This window comes from Oryza brachyantha, chromosome 8 (assembly GCF_000231095.2).
Source record: "Oryza brachyantha chromosome 8, ObraRS2, whole genome shotgun sequence".
Classification (NCBI taxonomy): Eukaryota; Viridiplantae; Streptophyta; class Magnoliopsida; order Poales; family Poaceae; genus Oryza; species Oryza brachyantha.
This window is the reverse complement of record NC_023170.2, coordinates 11,822,784-11,850,180: the sequence shown is the minus strand read 5'-3', so window position 1 is coordinate 11,850,180 and position 27,397 is coordinate 11,822,784. Positions and strand designations below refer to the sequence as shown.

The 27,397-nt window shown below is 44.2% G+C and overlaps 2 protein-coding genes across 2 annotated transcripts; both read left to right on the top strand.

Annotated features, from left to right (window-relative positions):
- The first annotated feature begins 652 nt into the window (after positions 1-652).
- LOC102717642 lies at positions 653-2,116 on the top strand. The gene has a single exon (XM_040526625.1). The coding sequence runs from the start codon at positions 653-655 to the stop codon at positions 1,787-1,789; it is 1,137 nt and encodes a 378-aa protein (XP_040382559.1). The 3' UTR covers positions 1,790-2,116.
- Positions 2,117-26,014: 23,898 nt separating this feature from the next.
- On the top strand, positions 26,015-27,148 carry LOC102717089. Its single transcript, XM_040526560.1, has one exon. It carries the CDS (start codon positions 26,015-26,017, stop codon positions 27,146-27,148), a length of 1,134 nt encoding a protein of 377 aa, XP_040382494.1.
- The last annotated feature ends 249 nt before the right edge of the window (positions 27,149-27,397 follow it).

The following is a 27,397-nucleotide window of genomic DNA, read 5'->3' as shown; positions in this document are numbered from 1 at the left end:
CAACCGCGGCAGAATGGAGGGCGTATCATTATGCTTGGTGTCGGTTTGAATAGTACATGAGCCGAGAATACTCGTTAACTTGGCCAATCGAGGAGACACGTCTCAAATCTCATTGGTGCAAAAGAACACGCGGAATTGTCAATATTTCTAGCTGTCACATGAATGATACACGGCGTTGTCTAGTACAGCAGATAATGTCATAAATGCATTTTCGTCAACGATTTCGCCGTCCGGCCGCCGGCGCGAATATATAAATATACTGTTCGTTCTTCGTTGTGCTAACGTCTTGTTTAGTTTACAAAAAATTTTAAAAAAACAGCACATCAACTTTTTGACATACATTTGAGTCTAATTATAAAATAAATTTCAGATTCCGCCTGAAAACCGCGAGACAAATCTTTTGACTCTAATTAATCCGTCATTAGCACATATTGATACTGTAGTACTTATGGCTAATCACGTCCTAATTAGACTCAAAAGATTCGTTTCACGATTTCTCTCCTAACTATGCAATTAGTAATTATGCAATTAATTTTAATGTTTATATATATTTAATGTTTCATGTAGGTGTAGATGTTTTTGAAGAAGGTTTTTAAGAATCGAAGCTATAGAGTATAATAGTGCGAGCGACGACGTAGAGAGAGAACACGAAATGTACGCGACCAAGCCGCTCTCCCTCTTCAAGAGCCACCCGGAGGCGGCGTCCCAGCCGCCGTCGGAGGGCCGGGGCTCCGGCTACCTCGTCGTGAAGGGCCCCGACGACGACGGCGACGACGACGAGACGTGCTGCTGGGGCACGTGCGGCGGGTCGCGCGTCCGCGACCTGCCGTTCCCGCAGAACCGCGTGCTGACGGTCCGGTACACGGAGCAGCACGGCGAGAGCAGCACGACGTACAGCGACGCCGTCGTGTTCGTCCCCATCCCCGACCAGCCGCTGGCGTCGAACCGGTACTACGCCGTCGTGGCCACCGGCAAGTACAAGGGCCTCGTCAGGGCGTGCTCCCGCGAGGAGGACATGACCACGTTCTGCTTCTGCCGCTGCATCAATGACGCCAAGCCGCGGCCGTTCGACCCCGCCGACGTGTACCAGCAGGTCGAGATCGTCCAGCGCCGGCGTGGGCGGTTCACGGCGAGGTCCGTCGCCGCCGACGGGTTCCCCTACTTCCTCTACCGCAAGAAGTACTGGCGCGTGTACGCCTCCAAGTCGAAGCACTTCGACCTCGGCGAGGCGCCGGGCCTGAACGCCGCGCTCCGGTCGCGCCAGCTCGCCGGCGCCAACAACTTCCTCCTCGAGGCCTTCCCGGCGGCGACGACGACGACGTCGCCAACGGCCGTCGGGAAATGGTACACCCCCTTCTTCCTCATCAAGGAGACCGGCGTCGCCCCGCCGGAGCAGATGGACCGAGCCACGTTCTACGAGGTGTCGCTCGAGCAGCGGTGGGAGCCCGTGCACGGCGACGGCTTCGGGAAGCTGGAGGGCAAGAGGGTGCTCATCGGCGGGAGCGTCGAGGGGAAGCAGGAGGCCTCGGCTGGCGAACGCCACGGCGACGGGTACGTGTGGTTCCGCGCGGTTGCCGGCCAGAGGGTGGGCGTGTCCGCGAGCCTGTGGGAGAGGATGCTGTGGGAGGAGTACAGGGGAGGATGGGTCGACGAGCACGGGGAGGCCGGGAAGTTCGCCGCCGGCGGGTCGGTGCTGGTGGAGAGGTTCGTCGTGAAGCGGGCGGACGGCAGCGTCGCGGTCGCCGTCGACTTTGTGCACTTCAACAAGGTCAGGGAGAGTCAGGTCTGATCGTGTCAGAATGTCAGATTATCAGATGCAGAGTTTGACTTATGTTCATATTTCATAATCTTCTGGTCAATCCTAAAAAAAGGAAGTGGTTTGTGAATTGAATCATGTAGTTTTGTGTCTGTAGCATCCGGAGATGTATACTGTTCGTGTTAAGGATCAGTTGTTTTCACTTTCCATAGTTTCTTCTACTATTTGGTTGCCAATCACCTTGTTTTGAGTCTTTGCCTTTGTAGTATTCTTTGCAGCTGGTTCATCTTGTAAATTATAAGTGTGTACTTGTTCTAAGTACTTCTGCCAAATATAAGCTAAACATGCGGAAGTATTTTTCATGCACGGATATCCACTTAATTTTTTGCATGTCAACTAAATAGCTATAACTTTTTTTAAAAAAGAAATTTTATTAATATGATATATATCACTTCACATATATATAGGTTAATAAATGAAGTCCCAGAGAGACAGCCTAGAGGGGGTGAATAGGTGTCCTGAAAATTCTTTCAAATCGCAGCGGTCAGTACAGGGGCTGGACCATCCGGGCCTATGTCCGGACCGTCCAGTCGGCACTCTCGGGTTAGGCCGAGAGCTCTGGCCGGACCGTTCTGGTTAGAACACCGGACCGTCCGGTCAGCGAAAAATGCAGACTTGACAGTCTACCTTTTCGGTGATGTTTCTGGGAACGTGATGTGATTGTGTGTGTAATAAAATAGTAGAAAGATCGCATGAACAAACAGAACACAAAATCATAAGAATAAAGACACGAGAGATTTATCCCGAAGTTCGGATTTTTCGATCTTACTCTCCGTTGAGGCGCTCCTGCGAGCGGGATCTCTCTCGATCCTTTCCCTCTCTTGGCTTCCTCCCACAAGGCCAACACACGTCTCCGAATTCACAACTAGGGACTAGCGACCCCTTCGATCGACCACCAAGGTCAAGATCAAGGTGGCTTGCCCAGCCCTAGATTACAATTCGCTCTACCCTGCAGCCTTCTATGAGAAAACACAAGAATACACTATCAATCTTACCTATTTCCTTGCGGAGGTTAGACACCAACCTTCACAACTTGCTCCCGGGCGATCCACATGAATCGGAGGCTCGCGGGCGACGCCTATCCGTCTAGGAGATCAATCTCCAACAGTAATATGCCACCTTGACTCCACATGCATCCATCAACGCCCGAGAATGAACACTCTATCACTCACTAACCTTAACACTCTCTCTAAGACATGATCCAACGATTAATCTCTCTAGGAGGTGTATTGGGTTAGTGGGGAGGCTTGAGAGGTGCTAAACTTGCCCTAGCAACCAGAAAACTCGAACAGAAAGCCTCACCAACGGCTAGATCTCAAGAGCCCCTTTTATAGGCTGGCAGACGTCACTTAGCCGTTGGAAAAGAAACCTAACCGGACTGTCCGGCTAGGGGACCGGACCGTCCGGCCGACACTTAACTCACTCACTCAGAGCAGGGGTCGGACCAAGGTCCGGACCGTCCGGCCAGCGGACTGTCTGACTTGGGGCCGGATCGTCCACACACTCGACTTAAGTAGGGGTCAGACCAAGGACCGGACCGTCCTGTCCCTGCTTCAGGAAAAACAGCAGCGAACCTCCGCTCGACTTCGACTCAACCCTAACCACTCTTGGATGCATGCTTAGCTTTTGGTGACCCCTCTTAATAGTATGGAGTTCCTACGACTCAAAAAGAAAAAAATAAAATACGCCTTCGAGCGCCTTCGTCTTCGTAGAGTCGTCGCTTCGGGTCACACATGCTCTAAGTTTTATCAAGTAATCCTTCAATCGAATTGATCCTTTAAACTTCTCTGCAATCACAGCTCATTAGCGCACACATGCTTGGCTAGCATTGTCATTAATCATCCAAAACTTCGTTTAGGGGCTAGATGCACTTTCAATCTCCCCTTTTTGATGATTGATGACAATACTAGACAACGCATGACAATAAAACATCATATATGCAGAGATGCAATAAATCTAGCTCCCCCTAGAAGAGTGCTACCTTCAACAAGCAATTATGCATGAAACTTGAACTTTTCTAACGTAAGGCATACGAGTTCATGTGACGAACACACAATACATAGCAAGGAAATTAAATGCGAGCTAGCCTACAGTCAATACATCCCAGCAACACAAAAGTTCAAAACACAGGATAAAGGGGGCCGGACTATCTGGCTTCAGGGCGGTCGGTCCGGCCGACACAGACTCAGAAACATTTTGACCCCTCTTAATTCTGCAACTTCTCCCCCTTTGGCATCAATACACTAGAAAAGGGAGCAAGCAGGGGAATGAGATGGTCAATCCTCATCTGACGGGACAATCTCAGTGGCGCCAGAGGCGATGCTCGCAGTGTCGTCCTCTGTCTAAATCCCATCACTCTCAGTGCCCTCCGCCTCTGCAGCTACTTCTGGCTGAGCTGGATCTTCCATCTGAGGTGCACCAAACACAAACTCCTGCTGAGTAGAGTGGCCACCTGAAACCTGAGGCTCTAGGGCCGCCTGCTCTAGCAGCTGTCCTGCCTGCTGCTCTGGCTCCCCCTCTGCTTGTGCATCTCCATTCTCATCGTCTGCTGCCTCACCTTCATCAGACTCGGCCTCCTCTGAGGACTCCACTGCAGGCACCTCGGACTCCTTGTTGTCCTCCTCAACATACTCCTCCTCCTCGGTGTCGACATCACTATCAACAGGAGAAGGGCGAGAAGAGGATGCACCGACGTCACGGACGATGGTACGGGCAGCCTCATAGGCAGCAAAGGGATCCTCGTAGACCTCATCCTCGGACTTAGAGGGAATCTCATCCCTAGACTCACACAGAAGCTGATTGATCTTTCTTTCGTTGGATTTTACTTTCACTGCTGTCTTCTTGCAGATCCCAAAGATAGCAGAGAGCGCTTTCTTGAAAGGAGAAAGCGATCCTGAAGATGGGCGCTCAGGAATCTGCGGAGTGGAGGGGCGAGCTGAGGCAGTGGACTTCCCTTTCGTTTTGCTGACTTTGGGGAGAAGGGGCTTGTAACTGTGGTGAGCACAGTCAGCTACAAAACACAGACCAGTGACTGTCTCAATCATCAGATGCAGGTATGGAGCATATGCAAGTCCACGGGAGGCATCCAGGATGATTTGCTGCAGCTCATACCAGATATACTTCATGATGCTGAAAGGAGGTGCATTTTCCCTCATGCGCAACAGCAAGGTATGGTGCCTGGAGGTAAGGGTTGTCTTATCGCCACTCTTGGGCGAAACAGTAGTCTTCAAAAGCTTGAGTAATAGATCGTAATGAGGAAGGAGCCCCTTGGTCGAGCCAAGTGCCCCTGCCGGCATCCGGTCTGCATACAAGGTGCGAACCACATCTAAAGACATTGGGGACTCTGCGTGTATGCTGGGCTTGTTCAGATCGAGTGCATCGAGTTCCAAGATGGTGGCAAATTGTGACATGGTCACAGTATACTCTTCCCCTTCAGTCAGCCACCGCATCTGCTGTTCAGTCTCATCCTCCGTCTCCACAAAAAATACAGTCGCAAAGAACTGTCCAATCAGCTCCTCATTCCAATTCTTCTCCAAGCACATGATGCCACTGACATCCTTGTCGATGCACATCTTGATCACTTGTTTAGCTACCGGATTAGTAGAAGCCTGCAAGTAGTCCCAATTCACCCATTTCATCTCTGTGAGGAATTGGTCCTGCCGAGGAACACTGAGTTGTACCAATCCACTTGCACCTGGGTCTTGAAACGGTAATCTGCTTCACACAGGTACTGCTGTTCTGGAGCCTTCAAACGATCAACTCTGGTCTTTCCCATGCACCTCATGTAGTCAATGCTCTTCCTTGGAGTCTCAAACTGGTTACAGTGCATCACAACCCTTCTTTTCCATAGCTCAAGGGGGCGGCCACTCGACTCACGACGGGAAGGTCGAGAGGAGCTACCACCAACTGGTTCCTTCCCCTTCTGCTTCTTGGATTTCTTGGACTTTTTAGCTTTCTTGGCTTTCTTGCTCTTGGCAGGAAGGGATGAGGGGGAGATAGGTGAAGCGGTCTCTCAACCTGTCTGACTACGAGTACGGGGATGCGGAGGAGACTCAGGCCCTGTTTCTTTCAGCTTAAGATTATTATAATCTAGATTATTGAGTTAGATTATTATAAGCTAGATTGTTATAATCTGTAGTACAATAAGCTGTGAGTTGTTTCTTTCCTAGATTATTAGAGCCTAGATTATTGGGTTTGTAAGTTTAAAGGGAGAGTGGGGTGGCATGGTGGGTAATTTTTCACTCAATAAGCTAGAAAAAGCTCACCTAAATTAGCTTATCAGATTATAATAAGTTGGGCTCCAGATTATAATAAGCTATTTCAATAAGTTGTCTATTTCTTTCAGTTTACTCCCAGTAATCTAGATTATAATAATCCTAAGCTGAAAGAAACAGGGCCTCAATCACAATCCCCATGGAGCGCTTACGGATAGCAGCTCGCTTGCCTCCCGCTTTGGTTGCCACCTTCTTTCCTTTTGTCATTTTCCCTCTTGGCAACTCAACCGGAGGGGAATCCTCACTGTCTGTCTCTGTAGATAGCTCCTGACGAGCCTTCTGACGCTTTTCTGAAGTCATGATTGAGGACAAAAAGTGCAAGAATCAAGAAGCATGAAAGAATTAATCGGACTAGCTGTGGGTCGGACAGTCCGGACAAGCACACAACAGTCCGGTCGTAGCTCACTGTCTGGCCAGAGAAACTGAGCCGGACCGTCCGGCCAAGGGCCGGACCGTCCGGTCCAAGTGCTCTGCCAAACCGAGAGGGCCGGCCGGACCGTCCGACCTTGAACACCGGACTGTCTGGGCAAGAACAGGTGGTTGAGTGTGTGATTTTGGCCAGTAGATCGGTAAACTAGACATCTAACTAAGTGGTTTTCTATGGTCGAAAGTTGTTAGAACCTAACAGATTTAGAGATCGGGCTAAAACAAGGTGAAAACCCTAGAAAAAGATTGAAACCAATACCTGGAGTTGGGGAATGTCGATTCCGCGTTCAGGGGCGAGTTCCTCACCACCAATGCAGTGAAAAACGTGGAATCCGAAGCCTTTTCGACGGTGCAAACCCAAAATCACCTCTGTGGGGGTGAGAGGGAGTTGGGGTTTGAGGGAGAGAGGAAATGAGAGAGATTTCCTCTCTCTGCTCGGCCTGGGGGCAGTTAAGGGAGTCGCCGGCCGGACTGTCCGGGTAGTGACCGGACCGTCCGGCTGGGACTTTGCGAAGCAGGCCGAGGGAGCTGGCCGGACAGTCCGGCTGGGGACGGACTATCCGGTCTAGACTAGACACTGGTGGAAATAAAAGAGGCTGAAGCGAAACTGACTCTAAGAAGATTTGGCTATTCAACTTGAGAATCAGATCAAGCAATCAGTACAAAACTATGATTTTTAAGTCAACAACCATTTTCGCAATCTAGAAATCAAGTTTTCGCAAAGCACTCAACAATTTTCGCAACCAAGTTTGAAAAACAAGAATTTTGAAATTTTGTTTGGAAATATTTGAGCCTTACTCCTGGTATTTAAGACCAATTCTGTTTAAGAATTGACCTCTAGAAATACGAAGACTCATGTTGTTCTAACATGTGTATAAAATTGACTTAACTATTTGAAAAGTCAAGCCGTTTTTCATGCAATGTTGCGAGAATCCAAGATATTTAGTTCATTTCTGAACTCACAAAACCTTTTCTCATCTAAGGGCTTGGTGAAGATGTCGGCTAGTTGGTGTTCGGTTCTCACATGGGTTATGGAAATGTCTTCTTTGGTTTCATGGTCCCTCAAGAAATGGTGTCGTATATCGATATGTTTGGTTCCTGAGTGTTGGACTGGGTTGTTGGCTATTTTTATAGCACTCTCATTCTCACAAAGGAGGGGGATCCTAGTCATGGTGTATCCAAAATCTTGGAGAGTTTGTTTCATCCATAGGAGTTGGGCACAACACGCACCCGCAGCTATGTATTCGGCTTCGGCGGTGGATATGGCTATGGAATTTTGTTTCTTGGATGACCATGAGACTAGAGACTGTCTAAGGAATTGACAAGTCCCTGTAGTACTTTTTCTATCAACCTTACACCCGGCATAATTCGAGTCGGAGTAGCCCACTAGCTCAAAATTGTATCCTTTCGGATACCAAAGCCCTAGGTTTGGAGTGTGAACCAAATACCTCAAGATTCTCTTAACGACCACTAAATGACATTCTTTTTGAGCAGCTTGAAAGCGAGCACACATGCATACACTAAGCATTATGTCGGGCCTAGATGCGCAAAGATAAAGGAGGGAGCTGATGATTGAGCGATATACCTTGATATCTATCTCCTTACCATTTACATCAAGGTCGAGGTGTCCATTTATAGGCATTGGCGTCTTGATGGGTTTGGCGCCATCCATATCAAACTTTTTAAGGACATCTTTCAGATACTTTGTTTGCGAAATGAACATGCCATCCTTGAGTTGCCTTAGTTGCAAGCCGAGGAAGATCTTTAATTCTCCCATCATGGACATCTCAAACCTTTTGGTCATGATCCTACTAAACTCTTCACTAAATGAAACATTAGTTGAGCCAAATATTATGTCGTTGACATAAATTTGGCATACAAATAGGTCATTCTTAAATTTCTTGGTGAAGAGAGTAGTGTCGGCCTTCCCGATTTTGAAACCGTTCTTGGTTAGGAAATTGCAAAGACACTCGTACCATGCCCTTGGTGCTTGCTTGAGCCCATATTGAGCCTTGTGTAGCTTGTAGACGTGGTAGGGGTGCTTTGGATCTTCGAAGCTCGGCGGTTGCTCCACATATATCAATTCGGAGATTGGTCCATTGAGAAAGGCGCTCTTGACGTCCATTTGGTATAACTTAAAATCATGGTTAGCGGCATAAGCTAATAGAATGAGAATGGACTCAAGGCGGGCAACCGGTGCAAAGGTTTCACCGAAGTCAAGTCCTTCGACTTAAGTGAAACCTTGGGCCACTAACCTTGCTTTGTTTCTTGTGACGATCCCATGCTCACCTTGCTTGTTCCGGAAAACCCACTTGGTCCCGATGACATTTTGCTTGGGCCTTTCCACTAGAGACCACACTTCATTTCTTTTGAAGTTGTTGAGCTCTTCTTGCATGGCCGTTACCCAATCCGGGTCTCCAAGCACGTCTTCCACTTTCACTGGTTCCAAAGATGAGACAAATGAGTAATTTTCACAAAAACTTACAATTCGGGATCGAGTCGTTACCCCTTTCCTCATATCACCAATGATGTTGTCCACCGGGTGATCCCTTTGTACTGTTTGATGAATTCCAGGATAGGGCACCGTGGGGGCCGGAGCCGATTCTTGCTCACATGCGCCCATGACATCAATCTCATCCCCAAGGTTTTTATTGCCACCATCATCATCAACTAGTCCGGGATCATCTTTGGTTGAGGATTCTTGTTGAACATCTCGTTCTTCCTCTTGCTCCCCCTCAACCTCCCGAGGTCTTACATCACCAACAGCCTTGTTGTCTATATCCTCCCGCAAAATTCCAACTTCTGCATCATTCACTTCAACTTGCTCTACTTGAGAGCCATTAGTTTCATCAAACGTCACATCCCTTGTGATTTCAACAATACCGGTGGTTTTGTTGAAAACCCGATAGACACGTGCGTTTGCCTCATATCCTAATAGAAAACCTTCACCTACTTTGGATGCAAACTTAGATGATCTAGGCCTTTTGCTAAGAATGAAACATTTGCAACCAAAGACATGAAAGTAGGATACGTTTGGCTTTTTACCGATTAGAAGTTCATATGCAGTTTTCTTGAGAAGTTTGTGGAGGTATAGACGGTTGAGGGAGTGGCACGCGGTGTTGACGGCTTCGGCCCAAAAGACATCCGGAGTCTTCTACTCATTAAGCATTGTCCGAGCCATCTCGATAAGTGTCCGGTTCTTCCTTTCCACAATCCCATTTTGAGGAGGATCATATGGAGCGGAGAACTCGTGCTTGATTCCCTCTTCATCAAGAAACTCTTCAACTTGGGTATTCTTGAATTCTCCTCCGTTATCACTCCGAACTCCTTTTATCTTCACTTCAAACTCATTTTGCGCTCTCTTCGCAAATTTCTTGAAGATTTCTTGAGTTTCGCTCTTGTCATAGAGAAAGAAGACCCAAGTGAAGCACGAAAAGTCATCAATAATTACTAGACTGTGTTTGTTACCTCCCAAGCTTAGATAAGCTATTGGTCCAAAAAGATCCATGTGCAATAACTCCAATGGTCTTGTAGTCGTCATGATGTTCTTTGTGGGGTGGAAGGTTCCAACTTGCTTTCCCGCTTGACAAGCACTACAAACTCGGTCTTTCTCAAAAATGACATTAGATAAGCCAAGAATGTGCTCCCCCTTTAGAAGATTTGACAAATTTCTCATCCCGGAGTGACCAAGGTGTCGATGCCAAAGCCATCCAAGAGTCGATTTGGCGATTAAGCAAGATTTAGAGTTAACTCTATCATTGTTGAAGTCAACAAGATAGAGATCCCCCTTTAATCTTCCCTTAAACACTTCCGATTTGCCATCTCTCCCAAAGACGGTAACATCTATATCGGTGAAGAGGCAATTAAATCCAAGCTTACATAATTGAGAAACCGAGAGTAGATTGTAGCTAAGGGACTCAACGAGAAGGACATTTGAGAGAGAATTGTCTTTGGAGATAGCAATTTTACCTAAGCCCATTACCTTTCCTTTGTTCTCATCTCCAAAGATAATGTCGTCGCAATTTCCTCCATTCTCGTCGAGCGAGATAAACATACTCCTTTCTCCGGTCATATGATTAGTGCATCCGCTATCGATCACCCAACTCGAGCCACCGGAGGAGTATGCCTACAAGAAATAAGTCAAGCATGCAATTTAGGTACCCAAACTTGTTTAAGTTTGGGTCCCTTAACAATAGTGATCAACTCCTTTGGGATCCATATGCTTGGCATTCGCTTCTCTTGACTTGATCCAATGAAGATAGCAACCACACGTCCACGGTTGTTCTTCATGATCACATGAGAGCCATAGATAAGTCTAATTCGAGCTGGATCCTCATGAACTGAGGAGAGCTCAAAGTCAACCTTTCTGCTCAGCTGGGGTCAGACTGTCCGACCCGTAGGAGCAGACTGTCTGGCTGGTACTCTCTGCCAGGCTGACAGCTCAGGTCGGACCGTCCGGTCCTTGGGACCGGACCGTCCGGCCGGACCCTTCTGCGAGACCGAGAAGTCTGACCGGACTGACCGACCCAGACCAGACTGTCTGGTCTGCCCTCTCTGTTGAACAGAGGGGCCGGACCAGACTGTCCGAGCCTGGCCGGACCGTCCGGCCTGCCTTCTCTGTTGAACAGAGGACTCAGGCAGGACTGTCCGGCCCTGTTCGGACTGTTTGTCCTCAGGGCTGATTTTTGTGTCCTCTTCAGCAGTTGACTCCCTTTCCTTCACAAATGCAACACATGGTTTACCATTGATCATTACTCTTTTTGGGCTTACATTTGAGTCGGGGGAATATCCAAGACCCCTCTTATCCTTGTTGTTATAAGAGGTGATTGTCTTGAAGAGAGCATACTTGGACTGGTAAGTTCGAATGCATCCAAACTTTACCAAGGTCTCCAACCTCTCATTTTCTTTCTTCAACTCTTTGAGAGGTGCATTGTTAGTCTCAACAACACTTATGTCAATAGTTTTGTATTTCTCACAATCAAGAATAGTTTTGACTATTGTGTCGTCCTTGGAGTTGGAGAGGTTGTGCTTAAGATTGTCAATTTCATTCTCAAGACCATTATGCCTCACATTCATGGACATAATAGTTTCCTCAAGGGTTTCATTGACATCCTTAAAGATTGGTTATGGTTTGATTTGCTAGCGTAAGCTCTTTAGACAAATTAACCATCTTTTCATCCTTTCCGGCAAGGACGTTTTCAAGAGAGTTATTTTTTATCCTCTCTTGAATAAGGATATCCTCTTGCCTCTCAAGAGATCCTTCCTTTTTCTTCTAGCACTTTCATGAGTTTAGCGATATGAATGAGAGCGGGTTTGCTAAAATCTCTAAGCAAAGCATCATCATTATCATGGTCTATATCATCATCATCACTAGAGTCAACATGATGCTTGAGAGCTAGATATAGCTTGTGCCCTTGCGCCATGAGGCACAATGGCATATGATCACCGTTGTCGTCGCTCAAGTTGGAGAAGAGCCGCTCCGTGCTTGATGACGATATGGCCATGGTAGCGACGCCTTTGCTCTTGGAGTCGCTTGACTTGGGCTCCTCCTCTTTGTCGCTCTCATTGTCGCTTGAGAACCACTCTTCACCAATGTGAGCTCTCCCGGGCCTTTTCTTGAAATACTTGGTCTTGCCCTTGCCCTCCTTGTTCTTAGCGAGCTTGGGGCAATCTGCTATAAAGTGCCCAAACTCCTTGCACTCATAGCATGTTTTCTTGGATTGCCTCTTGTACCGGTCCTCATCCTTTCTCCCATAGCTCTTCTTGCGGAGGAATTTCTTCAATTTGTGAACCAAGAGAGTGAGTTCTTCATCCTCACTCTCCGAGTCAGTTGAGCTCTCTTCTTGAAGCTTGGAGTTAGTCTTCTTTACCTTGAATGCAATCTCCTTGTTCTTGGCTTGGGCGACATTGGTGGTGTATTTCTTAACTTTCTTGGCTTCTTCCTCCAAGAGTTCATGCGAGATGATCCTTGAGAGCACGTCACTTGGAGTCATTCTTTTAAAACTGCTTGACTCACGGATCAAAGTCACCAAGGTAGGATTTCTTGGTGAAATTGCCCGGAGCAAGCGCTTCACCACCCCATGATCCGTCATGTCTTCACTCCCAAGGCCACGGATCTTGTTCACTATGACCATCATCCGGTCATACATCTCTTGAGGTGTTTCGTCATCTTCCATCACGAACCTTCCTAGCTTCCCTTCAAGAAGTTCAATCTTGGATTCTCGAACCCCTCTTGATCCTTCATGAGCAATGCGGAGCGTGTCCCAAATCTCCTTGGCTTCATCAAGTTGATCAACCTTGTTGAATTCTTCCGGGCTCAAGGAGTTGAGAATCACGCTTGCCGCTTGAGCATTGCGGTGGATGAGGAGCTCTTGCGCCGGAGTGAGATCTTCTTCATCTTCCAGCATATCCTTCACACCTGTGCACACAACTTTCCAAACACTTGGATGCAAGGAGATTAGATGAAGTCTCATTTTATGTTTCCATGCCCCATAGTGAGTACCATCAAAGGAAGGTGCACGGCCGAAAGAGATAGAAATGTTAGATGATGAAGTATTGAGTTTAGAGTAATCAAACTCAATAGAGGCTCCCTTTTTGGTAGAGCCTTCTCCACCATCTTTATATGTACGGTTGTTGTTATTGGAAACGTCGCTAGTCTTGTCTCCCATCTTGGATCACTTCAAGCTTTTAAGCCTTTTCAGAAGAATCTGGCTCTGATACCAATTGAAGTCCCAGAGAGACAGCCTAGAGGGGGGTGAATAGGTGTCCTGAAAATTCTTTCAAATTGCAGCGGTCAGTACAGGGGCCGGACCGTCTGGGCCTATGGCCGGACCGTCCGGTCGGCACTCTCGGGTTGGGCCGAGAGCTTTGACCGGACCGTCCTGGTTAGAACACCGGACCGTCCGGTCAGTGAAAAATGCAGACTTGACAGTCTACCTTTTCGGTGATGTTCCTGGAAACGTGATGTGATTGTGTGTGCAATAAAACAGCAGAAACATCGCAGGAACAAACAGAACACGAAATCATAAGAATAAAGACACGAGAGATTTATCCCGAAGTTCGGATCTTTCGATCCTACTCTCCGCTGAGGTGCTCCTGCAAGCGGGATCTCTCTCGATCCTTTTCCTCTCTTGGCTTCCTCCCACAAGGCCAACACGGGTCTAAGAATTCACAACTAGGGACTAGCAACCCCTTCGATCGACCACCAAGGTCAAGATCAAGGCGGCTTGCCCAGCCCTAGATTGCAATTCGCTCTACCCTGCAGCCTTCTATAAGAAAGCACAAGAATCCACTATCAATCTTACCTATTCCCTTGCAGAGTGAGCAGGGGCCGGACCAAAGTCCGGACCGTCCGGCCATCGGACTGTCCGGCTTGGGGCCGGACCGTCCACACGCTCGACTTAAGCAGGGGCTGGACCAAGGACCGGACCGTCCTGTCCCTGCTTCAGGAAAAACAGCAGCGAGCCTTCGCTCGACTTCGACTCAACCCTAACCACTCTTGGATGCATGCTTAGCTTCTGGTGAACCCTCTTAATAGTACGGAGTTCCTACGACTCAAAAAGAAAAAATAAAATACGCCTTCAAGCGCCTTCGTCTTCGTAGAGCCGTCGCTTTGGGTCACACATGCTCTAAGTTTTATCAAGTAATCCTTCAATTGAATTGATCATTTAAACTTCTCTGCAATCACATCTCATTAGCGCACACATGCTTGGCTAGCATTGTCATTAATCATCCAAAACTTCGTTTAGGGGCTAGATGCACTTTCAATAAATTCAACTTATAATACAAGTTGTAACAAAAATAACAAATATAAATGTGAATATGGTTATAACAAGTACAAATCACTCCACATAATTCTATTTAATTTGCTCTTTATATAACTTGTATAAATCAAATTTGATTTTATGGAGTGATATATCATATTAAATCATCTTATTAACTCTTCTATGACGGTTTAGGTAACATGTAACAAATAAGTACTTCCTCCGTCTCTAAATGTTTGACGCCGTTAGTTTTTTATACACTTTTTGACTATTCGTCTTATTCAAAAAAATATATATTTATTAATTATTTTTATATCATTTTATTTATGGTTAAATATACTTTTATGCGTATATATAGTTTTACATATTTTATAAAAAAATTGAATAAAACGATCGATAACATGTGTTAAAAAGTTAACGGCGTCAAACATTACATTCGGAGACGGAGGGAGTATATGTTTAATCGACGCGTCGGAGCAGTGTCAAATATATATATTAATGTTGTACGAGATGGACTAAGCAGTTTATTCGTTAGTAATGAAGTAATAAAGAACAATATCTAAAGTGACACAATATACAAGTAGGGGTGTAATCCCACTTGCACTCCTGTATACAAGTACGCACCTATACTGCAATAAATATATTACTAGTTGTTACAAAATTTCAGTACAAGATGTTATCCTCACGAATATTAAATAAAAACAATTGCAGATAACAATCTATGTAGGATGGTACTCTGGAACTAAATCATATATGAATATATGATTTTGCATATGCTGATTACTGGCATTGTTTGATCCTACGTAGTCCTGTGATCTTTTTCTTTTCCCAGTTCCACTCACTTCTTTGTGGCTGAACAGGTGCACGAATTGGGCCTGGATTCCTTGGTGTGCAGTTGGGGTTGGGAGCTGGTGCTGGATGTGGGATAGGAATTGGTTTTGTCTATTGTTTTGGACTAGTAATTTGTCGTGCTAAAGCTATGGTGTCATAATGTATTTGATAATATATTATAAAATAAGAACGTTCAAAATATTATTTTAAAATATAAAATCATATATCAGACAACTAAAATGTATCACTGTAATCAGCACGAGTAACTCATAGAACAGTACATAAGCGATTATTAACAGGAGTAACACAAAAAGAGATCTAGACGTGATAATAAAAACTATGATAGCTATCACCTATTCGTTACAAAACAATATATATCAAGAGGTGCAAGAAGTTGGCATGACATAACTAATGGCCTTGCACCATATTCAACATGTCTTGAATGCTTTAGAGACTGTAAGAATTGTGAGATTAAATAGAACTTATATAGAAAGATAGAGCATTTTTCAACTCCGAGTAAACTGCAAATGAGATTGAAGTATAATTCTCATAATACAATCTAGCCACCGTGACTATATGTTATATACTGGTGATTTTGCTGGAGGACCTTTATCCATGTATTTTTGGCGAGTTACATCATAATAATGCTTTACCATTATAAATCTACATAAATTTTCATCATATTATGACATTTTAGCTTGATTTTTAGATAAAACATAATAGATAAAATTTGCAGTAGCTCATCGTGCATAGCTTCTGACAGTTTAACTGACCTTCACACATAAGCAGGGAGTGTATACTGGTTACGACTCTTTCATACATCTGGTGAACTAATCTGACATAGATGAGAACTAATCTATAAAAGTAAGATTTAGTTTAGTGACTCTTTCATGACTGAATTGCATGCTTTTTTTTCTAATCTATGATGTGCTACAGCTCTAAGACATGTAGCACTATAGAGAAACAATTTTTGGTCCATTAGACAATCATTATGCATGAGTATGTGTGATTAATTGTTTCCCTCCATTAAGCACATCATGCAGTATTGCATCAGATGAAAATAACCTTCATGTCCCGATTTGTACATAAAAATACAAGTACATGCACAAAGCAAAACCATTATTTTTTCTATCTATCAAGGTGAACTTAGTTAGATCATGCATAGCAGCAACACAATTTTATACAAACAAAGAGTACAAAATTAAACATCCCCAGCTCCGAAGGAAACAAAAGATAGCAATCATCGCACTGACCTGAGATGTAACTTTAACAACTTTTCCTCCACTTCATCAGAGAGATCAGTGCAACAATTTTATGGGGTATACACTTGGTCACTGCACAAATAAAGCATTATAAGGAATAAATATGCAACAGTGATAGGGAAAAGAAATTAATAGTGAAGGGGAAAAGAAATTGGTACCAGGAGATTACATGTGGAAAGGAGCCATCTGGTGAGTGGTGAGCAGTAGCAGGGACGGTCAACTCTAATTCTTCCTTATCCAAAAAACTGAAATCTGTGATTAGAAAAATTTGCAGCAGCAGTTGACCCCTTCACATCAAGCAGAAATATTTGCAGATGTTAAACTGACTACTGAACCATAGATCTGCCGCCCATTGCAGCAGCAGCAGCTATTGAAAACCCAGCCGCCAGGGTAGCCTGTTGGCAGCATAATGTTCTATGGTAGTAATTAAATCCAACACTGAAGTCATAGTTAGAGCATGTTACACTGACTGCGATTTGCAGAATTAGACACACTAAAGCTAGTATTGATAGGTTAAAAATGTACTAAAGCAGTTCTTACAGAATTAATATGGAGCTGAAAAGCAGTTCACTTCTCTCGCTCTATCCCTTCCGGACTAAGCTATATAACTCAGGAATTCACAGCATGAATAATTTCTTTAAGGAACCATTTAAGGATATATTCAAATCCCATACAGTATCAGGATATGGATACATGATTTAGACCATTTTCTGAAAACCAAAATCGACGAGTAAACTCAGATATAGAAATTTATTGCTAGAATGAGAAAAATGTATGATAATATAGGATAATGGTATTTAAGATTTGGTTAACGTTGGGGTGATTGTTTGGGTGTTCCATGGAAAAACCTAAACGACATATTTACTAACGAAAAATAACTTATGAATAAAATTTTATATGCGTATTCTTAGTAATCTAAAAGTTAACGATGGAAAATAAACTCCGGTAAAAAAAAACCAAAATCAACTTCAAATTTACGGTAGGAAATTCAAATTTTGGCTTATAAGCATAGCCATAAACAAAAAGATGAGGGTGCTACATTTACTTTGTTATAAAATGAGACAATATTTTCATCCTCTAAAGGCAGATATCTGCAAGCAATACAAAAACAATTATTCATCGGCAACAACCTACATAACAAAAAGAAATGTATTCTAGGCAAAACCCATTTCTGGTTAAAGAAAAATAAGAAGAGCAGCTAAATAAGCAAACATTACCAAAGGAGCAACTTAATTAGGTGTCCCATGTGTATGTAACAATCCATTGATCTGTCAAAAATGAAATTAATTAATTTATATTTCTTTTATAGAAGACATTCAATTAACATTGAAACAAGAGATGTGTAATCACATTCTTTTATCTCATTTTCAAATGGGGCCTTATGTTTGCCATTTGCAATTACACTAATATGACACTACATATGCACAATGATTTAGTATCGGTAAGAACATATACTGTTGGTTTTTTCCTGGCATGATGACTTCTTCGTTCAACATATTCCCTCTATTGAGGTTGCTGGCTACCTCCTGCTCTACACATGTGCAAAAGGGATCAAGCGGTGAGACCAATTGGCAAGCTTCTAAACCAAAAACAAAAAAAAGGGCGATGACTGTGCCGACTTTTCTTCACTTGTTGTGCTGGACCAGCCCTCTGCTTGCCAAAAAAAAAAATGATTATGTAATATTATATCACCATTGTCTTACCGATATGACTCCATACTCATTAAACAGTTAAAATTTTACACCAAAATAAGAGTGCAGTCTTGCCCTATTGAAATGCAGCATAATTTTACAAAGGCAGAGCTTGAAATCCTAATAATTAGCAGAACTTACCTAAAGCTATATTCTATTGGAGAGGTGGAAAACTCACAGACGATCCAAGTACTGTAGCTTGAGAACATAGGAAGAGTGAAGGAATAATTCTGCAGATACTCATTAAATAATTCTGCACCAATATCAGACATGAAGAAATTATGAATTCAGTAAATTGACCTTGGCCAATAAGCACAGAAGCAACAGCCAGGTAGCAAAGGATTATCTTCAGAGTACCCTGTTTAGTTCTGATTTTAGAGATCGAACAATATACAAAGAAAAATTTGAAGGCTTGTTGATGTACAGCTCTAAGTATTTCGCATTGTACTACATATACTCTTTTAAATTAAGCTAGTAGACTACTTAACCTATGTACAAAGTTACCATGATTAAACTCCTTGTACAAACAGTAGCCAAGACAATTCTACCTTTTGTCAAATAAGTAAATAAGCAAACTCCTCGTACAAACTGGATCCATCATGCAAATTATTATACTGCTGCCTCCATGTAGTCATGTCAGTTCCGATGATGTTGCGTCTTCAGTAGTGGCGGCGGCTAGGGTTAGGGGCAATAATAGCTGTCGGTGTTTTTGCACGGTAGGAATGGCGACATAGGAGATGCGAAGGAGATTGTTAGAAAAGGAGGAGAAATTTCCGAGGAGAGCCATGGCCCGTGGAAGCAATCTCGGGCATCTATTTAGGTGAAAAAGATTTCGGCCGTTCGATGATCTCTACCCTTGATTTCAAGATAAACTGATATGGACCGTTGGATCTGAGAGGTGAGGATGTAGAAGTGAGGATCCCACTTGGTGCACTATAGGGTAGAAAAGGAATTGTATATGATGAGAACAGAAGATTTTCAAACATCAAGAGACCACTTTAGAATTCCAGAAACCTTCTTTATGAGTAAGCTGTAATCTCTATATATTGGACTGATGGAATTTAATATTCTTGTTTGTATGTTATTGAAGATATCAAAAGGGTTCAGCCACTCACTACTGTTTTTTTACTACTTCACCAAGTCGGATGACGGGATGAATGGTAGTTTCTACACTAGCTTTAGGAAACCTGATTCATCAAAACTATGGTGTTGTGAATTGATCCAGCAGGTGAGTGGTTTTCTGTCCTGCACTCCTGCTAGGAAATTCGTCCGATACATAGACCATGTTTCTATATGTTTCCTCCAGTCAATGTACATTGCAGGTGCTTGGTTCATGCATGGTGGCACATTCTGCCTCAGTAGTCGTGCAATCAACTCAGTGTCCGTAGCGGCCATCTTCGCCTTCATCTACATCTCCAGTCAGTGGTAGAGACATACTCTAGGAGGCTAAAGACATCTTGCTTGTTGCGTATGGCAGCGGCCATCAACTTTGTTTTGTACCCATTTTTGTGAATGTAGGCATATACCTTCTTCACCTGCATCACAATTTAGAATTATATGAGAACTAAATAGTTGCGCACTCGTAGAAAATATAAGCAATACAAAAATATGGAAAATATGGAGTATGTACAATGGAAAGTGTTAAGTTCCTCATCTAAAATCGAGCAGATAATATTGCTTCATACATGTGTTGTTCTGCATGAGATGTCCCTTTATTTTATTATAGCCTTAATAACTGACGCTAATTATTCAATTACATGAACTTTGCTAATTACATTGCAACATGGGCAGCATGCCAGATTAACACGTGATCTACTAAAAACTGTTGATGATGAGAACCAAATGGAATCTAAAATATACTGAGTCCTAAAATCAATCCAAGCATGGTTTGGGTATGCAAAGTTTTAAGTGATTAAATATATTTGAATTGATCTCAAAATAGTCAGGTCACAAAATTTTCAAAATGTGGCTCCGGTACCTAAACATCAGCTCACGTTGACATAACTCTCTAGAAAAATCATGACAGGTGCATGTACAACGTCTATCTTTAAGCGGCTGTATATTGCAAAATTTGCAAAAACACCCCGTCCTATCTAACAGACGGCCACAGCGTCTCTTCACGAAGAGACAGCAAGGGTATATGCTCCAATGGCAAACCGACACCACTAGCACTGTTGTACGCCGCGTCTCGTCTATTCGCTAGTACTATTGATTACCTTGATTTATATGTCAAAGGATAAATTAAATATTTTGCAGACAAACAAATAGACAAGTCATTGTACAAACCGTCTATTTAGCTGTCTGTGTGTTTCAAATAGACAACAACCGTCTAAGCAAGCCCAGCATCTTCTCCTTCCCTTAAATCTTTGGGTTTTTTTGGCGGGGTCAGCTAAGACAGCCAACCAAATTTCATTAAGGTGAAAAAGGTGTTAAATATGTGATCCGAATTGTAACTGGAATTATATCCGGATTAGTTTCCTAGTAGGTTTCTCCCAGTTGTTTCCTACTAGGAGTCGGATTAGTTTCCTAATAGGATTCTTTCGCCTAATCCTACTAGGACTCTTAGATTTTCCCCTTATATATACTCTTGTAGTCTGCACGGGAAGAAAAGAGTTCTCATCGTTTCCCCTGCATTGTAATCATATCCTCATAGTGATTATTGCCGGTTGGCGCCCGTGGTTTTTCCCGCAAGAGTTTTCCACATTAAATTCGTGTCTCGTTTGTGCCTTTGTTTCTAACAAGTGGTATCAGAGCAGCGAAGATTAATCTACGCTACGTTGCTACCGCTGACCGGGCTTTTTCCGGCGATCTACAGAATCGCCGTTCCGTCGAGATCAGGTCGGAATCGGCGGCGACTCCGACTCGACGTCGCGTCCGCACAGAAGAAAAAGAAAGGAGCAGACGCACGCACGCAGGAGAAAAATTGATCGTTCCAAGGACAAGCCATCAGATCGTGCCGTCCAATCCGCGCTACTGTAGCAGCTATAGTACAGCTACAGTAACAGTATCGTTTTTCTTTCCAGTTTTAATTGCTACATTTACCCGATCTTGTGTGCCCAAAAGTTGTCAGATCAACTATTGTGCATCGTTCCGAGCACTGGAGTTTCGCGTATCTGCTTGGGTTCAACATATTAATACCAACAGATTCAGGATTTATTCCCAATGGCGAGTTTAAAGTATGATCTACCTCTTTTGGACCGAGACACAAGATTCTCATTGTGGCAAGTGAAGATGCGTGCAATTCTTGCACAGCAAGATCTGGATGATGCACTTGATGGATTCAACAACAAAAGGACAAATGATTGGTCCGACGATGAGAAGAAGAGAGACCGTAAGGCTATGGCATATATCCATCTTCATCTATCCAATAATATTTTGCAGGAAGTGCTTAAGGAGAAGACAGCTGCCGCGCTGTGGTTGAAGCTGGAACAGATATGCATGACAAAGGATCTAACCAGCAAGATACACTTGAAGCAAAAGTTATTTCTGCACAAGTTGCAAGATGATGAGTCTGTGATGGATCATCTCTCCACTTTCAAGGAAATTGTTGCTGACCTTGAGTCCATGGAGATAAAGTATGATGAAGAGGATTTAGGCCTTATTCTGTTGTGCTCATTGCCTAGCTCATATGCAAATTTCAGAGATACTATCTTGTATAGTCGTGATACTCTAACTTTGCAAGAAGTTTATGATGCTTTGCAAGCCAAAGAAAAGATGAAGAAGATGGTACCTTCTGAAGGATCTAACTCACAACCAGAAAGCTTGGTTGTTCGGGGCAGGCAACAAGAGAAGAACACAGACAACAAATCAAGAGACAAAAGTTCTAGTGGCTACCGCGGGAGATCAAAATCCAGAGGCAGGTATAAGTCATGCAAATACTGCAAGAGAGGTGGACATGATATTTCCGATTGTTGGAAGCTACAGAACAAAGAAAAGCACAAGGGAAATTATAAACCGAAAGGTAAGCAAGAAGAGCAAGGTAAAGCCGCAGTTGCTACTGATAATAAACCAGATGCAGAATTACTGGTTGCTTATGCTGGTTGTGTACAAACCAGTGACGAGTGGCTTCTTGATACTGGATGCACCTATCATATGTGCCCTAATAGGGATTGGTTTACCACCTATGAACCTGTACAAGGTGGTAATGTTTTGATGGGTGATAATACGCCCTGCAAAGTTGCGGGCGTTGGTACTATACAGATCAAGATGTTTGATGGCTGCATTAGAACATTATCAGATGTGCGGCATATTCCCAGTTTAAAGAGAAATCTCATCTCTTTATCTACTCTTGATCGCAAAGGGTACAGATATTCCGGTGGAGACGGAATTTTGAAGGTAACAAAAGGCTCTCTTGTTGTGATGAAAGCTGATATTAAAACTGCCGATTTGTACCATCTACGAGGTACTACGATAGTAGGTAATGTTGCTGCAGTTACCGATTCATTATCGAATTCCGATCTTTGGCATATGCGTCTCGGGCATATGAGTGAAATTGGTTTGGCAGAATTGAGCAAGAGAGGATTACTAGATGGACAAAACATCGGAAAGTTGAAATTTTGTGAGCATTGTATCTTTGGCAAACACAAGAGGGTGAAGTTTACCACATCCACACATACTACTGAAGGTATTCTTGATTATGTGCATTCTGACTTATGGGGTCCTGCTCGTAAGAGGTCATTTGGAGGTGCTCGTTATATGATGACTATCGTTGATGATTATTCGAGAAAAGTTTGGCCCTATTTTCTAAAGCACAAATTTGAAGCTTTTTTGGTATTTAAGGAGTGGAAGACTATGGTCGAAAGACAGACTGAAAGGAAGGTGAAAGTCCTTCGTACTGATAATGGGATGGAGTTCTGTTCTAGGCAATTTAAATCATATTGTAGGTCAGAAGGCATTGTGCGCCACTACACCGTTTCTCATACACCTCAACAGAACGGCGTAGTTGAGCGTATGAACAGGACAATTATTTCAAAGGCCCGTTGTATGCTGTCAAATGCAGGTTTACCTAGACGTTTTTGGGCGGAAGCTGCTTCCACTGCTTGTTATCTTATTAATCGCTCACCCAGTTATGCCATCGATAAGAAGACTCCAATTGAGATGTGGTCTGGTTCCCCAGCTAATTATTCAGACCTGAAAGTATTTGGTTGTACTGCTTATGCTCACGTTGACAACGGTAAATTGGAGCCTAGAGCTATTAAGTGCATATTTCTTGGTTATCCTTCTGGTGTGAAAGCCTACAAGTTATGGTGTCCTGAAACCCAAAAGGTTGTGATTAGTAGAAATGTCATCTTCAATGAAACAGTTATGTTGAATGATAAATCTTCTACTAATGTTCCTGTTAAGAGTCAGCAGAAAGCAAGCGTGCAGGTGGAGCGCTTGATCAGTTCAGGACATGTACCAGAAAAAGAGAATATTGCTAGTAACCAAGATGCACCGGTTATTGAAGAGTCAGACTCTTCTGTTGTTGAGCAGTCACCAAAATACTCTATTGCACAAGGCAGAGCTAGGCGAAATATTAAAGCCCCTCAAAGATTGATCGAAGAAGCGAACATAGTTGCTTATGCTATGAGTGTGGCGCAAGAAATCGAAGGTAATGCAGAACCTTCTTCATATTCTGAAGCTTGCAAAGAAGCTATTTGGCTCAGAGGCCTGTATACTGAGCTTTGTGGAATTACGTCTTGCATAAATATATTTTGTGACAGTCAAAGTGCAATTTGCCTTACAAAGGATCAGATGTTTCATGAGAGAACTAAGCACATTGATGTCAGATATCACTTTATTCGAGGTGTTATTGCTGATGGTGATGTTAAGGTATGCAAGATAAGTACTCATGATAATCCAGCTGACATGATGACAAAGTCAGTTCCTGCCACTAAGTTTGAGCTTTGCTCAAGCTTGGTTGGTGTTACGGTATAGTCCAAGAGACTATTTGGCGCGCAATCAATTTGACCTGTGAGGTGTATATTGGTAATTGATGATTTTGATGCTACAAGAGAAAATTCGTCTCAAGGTGGAGATTGTTAAATATGTGATCCGAATTGTAACTGGAATTATATCCGGATTAGTTTCCTAGTAGGTTTCTCCCAGTTGTTTCCTACTAGGAGTCGGATTAGTTTCCTAATATGATTCTTTCGCCTAATCCTACTAGGACTCTTAGATTTTCCCCTTATATATACTCTTGTAGTCTGCACGGGAAGAAAAGAGTTCTCATCGTTTCCCCTGCATTGTAATCATATCCTCATAGTGATTATTGCCGGTTGGCGTCCGTGGTTTTTCCCGCAAGGGTTTTCCACATTAAATTCGTGTCTCGTTTGTGCCTTTGTTTCTAACAAAAGGAGTAGTCTACAAATTGATTACATCGACAACAGACACGTCCCACAGAGATTTGTACAACAGACACTCCAGCTTGCGCTGCAGCTGCTACTTGAGCAAAACTGAAGAAGAATGACCAGCCATAGAAAACGATGATTATAAGGTCTCAGTTATTAACTACTAGATGAGTTACACATCTTGCAGTTCGCAGATAAACAATTCTCTGTCGAACAGCAGCACATCTTATGTAAATTGCTAATGTATATTTGGCTTTATGAAGCTGCAATAGTGCAGGTTCTTTAGAGATTAGCTTGTTATTCACAGTAAGCCCTTGAGTCATTATAATTCATTAGGTTGATTCAAAACAAAATCTCTCATTGTGATAACATAAAAGCAAAGGGCGTACTTAGGTAGATTCCAAAGAAAATCTCGCATTGTGACAACAACAAATAGGGCTGTGACAAAATTAGGCCAAGTATATGGTATTTTACCTGTACACAAACGTTAATTAGGCCAAGATTGCACGCCAGAGGAAGGCGATGGCAGTGGCCTGCCTGCTGGAGGAAGGAGGGGGCGGCGCGGGGAAAGGGGACAGCGCCGATGGCCCTGCTCGCCGGAGTAAAAAGGGGGCAGCGCGGAGGAAGGGGACAGCGCCGGCGAACCTGCTCGCGTGCCGCGTGCATGCGAGGGTGCTGCATGCGTGGTGAAGAACGTGCGTTCTTCTGTTTTTGAGCTGGGTTGGGCTGAAGACGTTTTTTCAAGGACGAAACTACCGCTAAGTAATGAGTTTTAGAACACTACTTATTTTTTAATCTCAATCATTGATGCGCTTTAATGCAGATAGTTTTTATTTGTAAAGCATAGAAGCACATCTCATCAAATAGTACACATAGAGAATATCATTGTGCTTCGGTCGTGTCGTTTTGAATAGTACATAAGCAGAAAATAATACTCGTTGACTTGGACAATGGAGGAGCACGTCTCAAATCTCATTGGTGCAAAAGAACATGCGGAAGTGAATATTTCTAGCTGTCACATGAATAATACACGCATGCATGGAGATGGAGAACACAGTTCGTAAACCCCCAGCAGGGGCTAATCTTTACCTATTTTTTTTCTATGTACACGTTCTCAACCACTTAAATGATATGTATTTTGCTAAAAAAATATTTATATAATAGTTGATTAAAAATCAGATTAATTAATTAATAAGTTTATGATAGCTAATACTTCCTCTGATTTTTTAATTGACGCGATTGACTTTTTAATCTAAGTTTGATCATTTGTCTTAATCAAAAAATTTATATAATTATTGATTATTTTGTTATGATTTGATTTATTACTAAAATAACTTTAAGTATGATTTATAATTTTATATATTTGAAAAAAATTAAATAAAATGAATAGTCGAACATAAATAAATGGTTAATGACGACGATAAAGCTAATGATATTTCTCTTTTTAGATGCGTTGTTTAATCAACCTGCAAGCCCGTAACAGCATGTTACCAACGCGCCTATCGTCATAAAACACCTTCGTCAACGATTTCGCGTTCCGTCGCGAATATATAAATATACGGTTCGTTCTTGGTTGTGCTAGGCTATACGAGTACGACGACGTACAGAGCGATCAGCACGAAATGTACGCGACCAAGCCGCTCTCCCTCTTCAAGAGCCACCCGGAGGCAGCGTCCCAGCCGCCGCCCGAGGGCTGGAGCTCCGGCTACCTCGTCGTGAAGCGCCCCGACGATGACGGCGACGACGAGATGTGCTGCTGGGGTACGTGCGGCGGGTCGCGTGTCCGCGACCTTCCGTTCCCGCAGAACAGCGTGCTGAAGGTCCGGTACACGGAGCACCATAGCGACAGAGACACGACGTACAGCGACGCCGTCGTGTTCGTCCCCGTCCCCGACCAGCCGCTGGCGTCGAACCGGTACTACGTCGTCGTGGCCACCGGCATGTACAAGGGCCTCGTCAGGGTGTGCTCCCGCGAGGAGGACATGACCACGTTCTGCTTCTACCGCCGCATCAATGACGCCATGCCGCGGCCGTTCAACCCCGCCGACGTGTATCAGCAGGTCGAGATCGTCCAGCGCCGGCGTGGGCGGTTCACCGCGAGGTCCGTCGCCGCCGACGGGTTCCCCTTCTTCCTCTACCGCAAGAAGTACTGGCGCGTGTACGCCTCCAAGACGAAGCACTTCGGCCTCGGCGAGGCGCCGGGCCTGAACGCCGCTCTCCGGTCGCGCCAGCTCGCCGGCGCCAACAACTTCCCCCTCGACGCCTTCCCGGCGACGACGACGCCGCCGCCGCCAACGGCCGTCGGGAAATGGTACACCCCCTTCTTCCTCATCAAGGAGACCGGCGTCGCCCTGGCGGAGCAGATGGACCGCGCCATGTTCTACGAGGTGTCGCTCGAGCAGCGGTGGGAGCCCGAGCACGGCGACGGCTTCGGGAAGCTGGACGGCAAGAGTGTGCTCATCGGCGGGAGCGTCGAGGGGAAGCAGGAGGCCTCGGCTGGCGAACGCCACGGCGACGGGTACGTGTGGTTCCGCGCGGTTGCCGGCCAGAGGGTGGGCGTGTCCGCGAGCCTGTGGGAGAGGATGCTGTGGGAGGAGTACAGGGGAGGGTGGGTCGACGAGCACGGGGAGGCCGGGAAGTTGGCCGCCGGCGGGTCGGTGCTGGTGGAGAGGTTCGCCGTGAAGCGGGCGGATGGCAGCGTCGCGGTCGCCGTTGACTTTGTGCACTTCAACAAGGTCAGGGAGACTCAGGTGTGATCGTGTCAGAATGTCAGATTATCAAGTATAGTTATCAGATGCAGAGTTTGACTTTATGTTCATATTTCAGAATCTTCTAGTTAATCCTAAAAAGACGGAAGTGGTTTGTGAATTGAATCATGTAGTTTTGTGTTAAGGATCAGTTGTTTCATTTTCCATGGTTTCTTCTACTATTTGGTTGTCAATCACCTTGTTTTGAGTTGCCTTTTGAAGTATTCTTTCCAGCTGGTTCATCTTGTAAATTATAAG

What these genes read in the sequence shown, in the direction of transcription:
- LOC102717642 (XM_040526625.1), top strand. Translation starts at nt 653, where the DNA reads ATGTACGCGACCAAGCCGCTCTCCCTCTTCAAGAGCCACCCGGAGGCG.
- LOC102717089 (XM_040526560.1), top strand. Translation starts at nt 26,015, where the DNA reads ATGTACGCGACCAAGCCGCTCTCCCTCTTCAAGAGCCACCCGGAGGCA.